General features: G+C 52.8%; 1 protein-coding gene across 2 annotated transcripts in view; it reads right to left on the bottom strand.

Annotated features, from left to right (window-relative positions):
• Nucleotides 1–1906: 1906 nt before the first annotated feature.
• Nucleotides 1907–5913, bottom strand: part of VSIG10 (V-set and immunoglobulin domain containing 10) — a 36461-nt gene continuing 32454 nt past the window's right edge. For both annotated transcript variants that reach the window (XM_032310315.1, XM_032310316.1), the window contains exons 8-9: nucleotides 5679–5899; nucleotides 1907–4707 (exon numbers count right to left, since the gene is read on the bottom strand). In XM_032310315.1, coding sequence (XP_032166206.1) covers nucleotides 4652–4707; nucleotides 5679–5899 — 277 coding nt within the window. In that variant the 3' untranslated portion in view covers nucleotides 1907–4651. The remainder of the gene's footprint in view (nucleotides 4708–5678; nucleotides 5900–5913) is intronic.

Below are 5913 nucleotides of genomic sequence, written 5' to 3'. Positions count from 1 at the left end.
CCCCGGCCCCGGCCCAGGCCCCGGCCCTGGCCCCGCAGCCGCCGCCGCGCCCGCCGCCGCCGCCCGGAGAGGCCATCAGCTGCTTCCCGTCACATGGCGGCGGGCGCGGGCGGGGACGCGCGGGAGGCGGGGCGCGGCGAAGGGGCGGGGCCGAGGGGAACCGGCGGAGGTCGGGGGGGGGGGCGGGGATGGTTGCTGAATAAAACGGAGGGGGGCGGAGGGGAAAGCGGGGCGGTGGGGAAGATAACACCGGTGCAGGGGAGGCGCCGTATGTGGCTGAGAGGAACGCGGGGGCGGGCGGACAGGACAAGACGGGGGGCGGGGCCGAGGGGAAAGTCGGGGGGGCGGGCAGGTGAGCGCCGGCGGGATACAGTTCGGGGGGCGGCGCCAAGCGAAAGCGGGGGGCAGGTGAGCAGGGCAGGCTAAAAACCGGGGGCTGCGGGGACGAAGAGAAGCGGGGGAGGGGTGAAAACGGAACGGGGTGGAGGGGGAAACCGGGAGCGGTGGGTGACGACGGGGGGCGGGGGTGGGTGCTGGAGGTGTGGGCAGAAAAGGGGGTGCGGCGGGCCGAGGGAGTCCGAGGGAGGGGAGCGGAGGGCTGCGGAGAGAACCGGGGCAGATGGCGCGGGGAGAAAGCCCGAGGGGTGGGAACCAGGTGAAGAAGGGGGCAGCGAAGAGGGAGGCGACCGTCTGTCGAGAACGAGGACCTGAAGACACCAGGGACCAGAGGCACTGTGGGGACAAAAACGGGGGCCGAGGAGAGAACTGGGGGGGAGGGGGTCCGGGGACCCCCAGGCCGGTGACAAGGCGGGAACGAGCCTGGAGAATAAAATGGGGGCGCTGAGGCCGGGAGCTCAGAGGTTAACTGGGAGCCTTGGTGGAGGAGCCCAGCTCAGGGGCTGGGAATGAAAGCAGAGGACGGGGCAAGCCGCCGGTTTTTAAGAAATGGGAACCAGAGACAGACAAGCCCGGCGGAAAATGGAGGGTGAAAACGAGCGTGTCAAGGTTAAAATGGGCGGCAAGAAAGGGGCAGCGGGGCCAGACAGAAAAAGGGGGGATCCAAGAAGAGTGGGGGTCCGAATACGGACAAGCTGGATAAACCTAGGAGGACGGAAGTTCGCGGAAAGAGGCGTTCGGGACAACGGGGAGAGAAGCGAAACAGGCAGGGGTCCCGTGGGGACTCAAACCAGCTTGGAGCCAACCCACGAGTCTTCAAAGGGAGGGGCTGGGTGGAAAGTAACTCGGGACACTGAGGTTAAGGTAGGAAGCATGGGTTTGGTTAGAAAGGATGTAAGTTAAGGTGGAGCCGCCGTGATAAAAGCGGGGGAGCCAGGCCAGGGCAACCTGGAGGGAGCCTGGAGGGCGCCTGGAGGGAGCCTGGAGGGCAGTAAGAAAAGGGGTGGGAGGAGGAATGACCCAACAGCGAGAGTGACTTGAAGCTTCCTCTAAGAACTGCGGTTTAGCCTGGGCCTAGAACAGGAAAGTGGGAGGTACCGTGAGATCTTGTGGGGGTTACAATTAGCTGAGCCCAGTAAAGAACTCCCAAGGCCACCCACAACTACAGGACAGCTGATAGAATTCATCTTTTCAGCTAGCCCAGCAGATGCGCGTTCTCCCTGAAGCCTGCTACCCTAGCCCTTTCGCGTTAGAAAGCATGCAGTCTGACCAAAAAGAGGCATAGACAGGGAGGGGGAAGAAAAAAAAAAAAAAAAGATGGAAGAACGGGTTTCTCCGCGGGAATCTCAGTGTGAGAGAAGATCTACAAAGAATACAATGGCCACAAGAACTTTGTGATTACCAACACAGGGAAAGCTGGTAACAAAACAAAACAAAACTGGGGAGGCAAACCCATTTCTCCAAATCTTGTTTACTAATCAAGTCTAAATCAAGATCATTAAAGCATTTATTTAAAAATAACTTTATTCCATAATCTTTTTTTTAAAAATCCATATTATAACCTCAGAATAAATTTCTCTTACTCCCCTCCCAACACACTGCACACCAAATATGAAAATGTAAATAATGCAGAGGGATCTTTGCAGCAGTTCCTGGTCACTCCCACGGTGAGTGAGAATTACCAGTTGGCACTTACTGCATCACATGAATTTTACCTGGCCAGGATGATATCACAGGTTCCGGTGCACCTTCCTTCATGGGTTGTGTGCAGTCACAGGGCCTATATGTGCTTATGAGAATCATAACTAATATCAAAGCCACAGGATTGGCCGAGTCCTTTCCCAGTGTCCCCTTCAGAAATGTCGGTTGTGATAGCCGTTAAGTATTTATCTTCCTGGTTCTGATAAATAGATCTTGGAGTTCAGAACACCTGATAAGATTGTGTAACAGCACAATGTAACAACTTGGACTTTGCCAGAGTTTGTAACCCACCGCCTCATGCTTGTAGCTTTAGGGATAAGTCATCTTAAAATAGAGGAAAGCCCTAATTTCTTTAACAATTCTTAGGACATGAAGACTGCCAGTTCCTGCACTCTGAACTGACCCAGGACTCAGATGAGTGACAGAAGTCGTGGCTCAGCTAACACAGGGTGTACAGTATTTGGCAATAAGATCTTGAAGCACACACATACCACACCACACACCCCGCCCCACCGCCATTGCTAGTGGAAAAACCCTGCCCCAAAGATCTCCCATCATCAGGGATGTGTCCCATCTCGTCCATGTGCAAGAGAAGAAATTCTGAAAAGCATCTCAGTGATCTTGAAGATCATTCTCTGCATTCTTAGTTAGGGATTGTTTTTCTTCTTTCTTTTCTTTTCTTTTTTAAATATGGGTGCCTCTGCAGAGTGAACTCTCAAAGTCAGGAATTTAATCATGGAAGATTCTAAGAGAGACAGATTCTGAGCTCAGTGACTTTAGAAACAACTCAAGTCTCCTGTTCTGAAACACTAACTTAGACTGGCCAGAGTGGCTAAGTCCAGGAAGTCCTGGGCAGCAGAAGCCCCAGCAAGTAAGAATTGCAGTTTGCACCTAATTCCTGAGGAGTGGAAACTGCAAGCAGCTCCTGCAATCCACGCGGCTGAGCTGGGGACAGGGGGCTCACTCCTAGTGATTTGCTCAGTTCAGTCTTTACGTCCAAGAAAACAGACCCCTCCCCATCACGCCGGCAGGGGAAGGCTGCAGATAACCAGCTTCTCATCTTACTGGAGTCCCAGTCCCTGTTACTTAGAGAAAGGAAGCTCTCCTTTAACCCCTAGCTCTTGCCCAGCAAGTGGGATGTGAACATTAAAGAACACAAACTCAAGTCAGACTTTCATGCTCGGCACAATCTTTTGCACCCTTATTACGTCTCTGACACGGAAGGGATTTGGACGAAGTCAGAAAAGAACCATCTGCAGACTGCGCGGGGATCTGGAAGCAGCAGCTTACGTGCATCAGATCTCACTTCCTTCAAAACTTTGCCTTATTGATCAATGCATCCTCATACTCTCCTTAAGAAGGAGGAAGGAAACAAGTTTTCCCATACCCATTTCCAAGACTGGGAAGCTGAGGCCGGATGAACTAGTCAGCCCAAGGAATACTTATCTCACCCTACTCCACTGCAAAACATTTCCCCTGCCTTCTTTCAAAGCCACAGGAGAAAGGGAGGAATGGGGAATTCGGCAAGCTACTCGGGTATCACCTAAGAGGCTTTGGTACAAATATGAAACTCTGCAAAATGAGAGGTTCTAATGAAAGGCACTTCCTCTTAGGGGCCCCTGCCTCTTTTGAAAAGAACTGCACCTCCAGGGAAGCCAACGGCATCAGGAGAGCTCCGATAATGCTCTCCTCTGAAACCATCCTACAAAGAGCCGAGAGGCCCAGGCGGCAGCTTATAACCTACAGTTGACATAGTGTCTTCCACTAGAGAGGGCGGACGAGACGAGAAAGGACATCTGCTGAACACCCGCTGGGCACTTTCCCATCCGCAATACCTCCCTCAGTCCTCACCATACCCTGTAAGGCAGGTTGGATTTTACCTGTTTTACAGATGAGGAAACTGAGGCCCAGGGAGAGGTAAAGCAACGGGCCCAAGGCCAGGAAACCAGTAAGGAGCAGGGCCCACATTCAAGCCCAGGTGCTTGCAAAACTCCAAAACCTGAGCCAAACTGCCTCCCTCTGACTGGCACCGGTAGCGGACACCTCCTCACCTTTTCCAGGGAGGTGACGTCTGCCTGGTCTTCCGGCTTACCCGGGCATTGATAAGGGAGGTGTCCCTATCACCCCACACTCTTCCCTTGTGTGTATGGGGCAAGCTGGTCACGGACATCTAATAGAATACCGGGAGCACTGAACACGAAGGCCAGGTGCTCCCCCCAAACTCCTGTCCCCTCCAAATCGGCATCAGTCAACCTGGATAAAGCCAGAAGTCACAGTGAAGGGGGCACCGGAGATGCCAAATACACCTGGCCCCCCACACACTGCCCGTTCCCAACACATTTAACATCCATGAGAAAAACAGCAAATCAAACCAATTTAGGGAGAAAAAAAAAATGGAAGGAAATCTGTGTGTGTGTTTCTTTTTTGCTGAGCACCCCACACCATTTTCAACCCTCAGACAGGGGTGCGAGTCAAGTCGAAGCAGAATGAAAAGCTCATCTTCAACGCAGCCTTCCAAGCTTTTAAGACGGGATCATGGAGGACAGTTCTTTCTTCAAACGGGTCTGTCTTCTTCTTGAATGATGTCAATCCGCTCCTGACTGCTGTCGTCTGGACAGGAGGGAAAAGCAGATCGGAGTCGGAGTGGGCTCAGCGAGAGGTCGCTCCGTCCCCACCGTCCGTTTTCAATCACTGCCCTTCCCAGTCCTTCACTGGCGAGCCTCGGAACTGAATTCATGGGGGAGCGAGTGGGGCAGGTGCGCGTTCCCCTTTTCTCCTGTTCTCTTCACTCAGGCTCCTCGAGACGTGCTTGATACGGTCTACCCGGCATCAGCCGGTTGCTGCCATTCCCCTCGCCTGGATACTCTCTCCCCTTTCTGCTTATTCAGACTCGACCGACCATCCTGAAAGACTTGCCTCATATCTTCCTCCGGCCATTAAGCGTCTCCCAACCAATGCATCCCTCAAGGCATCTCACCTCTCTCTGAGATCCTGTGATTTTTAAGCCTGTCATTCATCTGATAATAATCAAATTCCTCCCTGTGACAGCTCCTCTACTGCTCTCTCAAAGTCACGGTTAAATCTTGCTTCTGTTTTAAGTGTTCCTCAGTACACTCTGACTGGTCTTGTAAAGCTCCCTGCCTAGGGTTATGATCAGTCTTTTTTTTTTTATTCCCCCCAACAATGCCAATAGTGTGCCTTTCCCAGAACAGGTCCTTGATACATGTCTGTCAGTTTAATTGTAGTGTGGGGCGTTGACAGTTGATCCTAGGTTAAACTACCTTCCCCACCCTTTAAAAAACTAGACTCACGGGGCGCCTGGGTGGCTCAGTGGGTTAAAGCCTCTGCCTTCGGCTCAGGTCATGGTCCCAGGGTCCTAGGATCGAGCCCCACGTCGGGCTCTCTGCTAGGCAGGGAGCCTGCTTCCCCCTCTATCTCTGCCTATTTGTGATCTCTGTCTGTCAAATAAATAATTAAAAAATCTTAAAAAAAAAAAAAAAAACAACTAGACTCACCTCTTGGGGATTCTTACGGGGACTCCCACTGCCCCCAGCAGGTGCTTGGAAGGCGAAAGGACTCACCTTGCAGAGCCTGGAGTCCGTTGCCCATCCAGTCGACATTCCCATTCACCAGTGCGGTCACTCTGTGAATGTGGCCATGCTTACGGATTTCTTCTGGTGACTCCTCCCTCTCATTTGTTTCTTCCTCTTCTTCTTCCTCTTCTTCAGCACCATCTTCCTCCTCTACCTCTTCCTCTTCTTCTGAATCCACCAAAACCATGACATCACCCATGTCTTGTCCCCTAATTTCCAAAGG

Source organism: Mustela erminea, chromosome 13 (assembly GCF_009829155.1).
Source record: "Mustela erminea isolate mMusErm1 chromosome 13, mMusErm1.Pri, whole genome shotgun sequence".
In the NCBI taxonomy this organism is placed as follows: domain Eukaryota; kingdom Metazoa; phylum Chordata; class Mammalia; order Carnivora; family Mustelidae; genus Mustela; species Mustela erminea.
The sequence above is the reverse complement of the archived record's forward strand: the minus strand, read 5'-3'. Positions and strand labels throughout refer to the sequence as shown.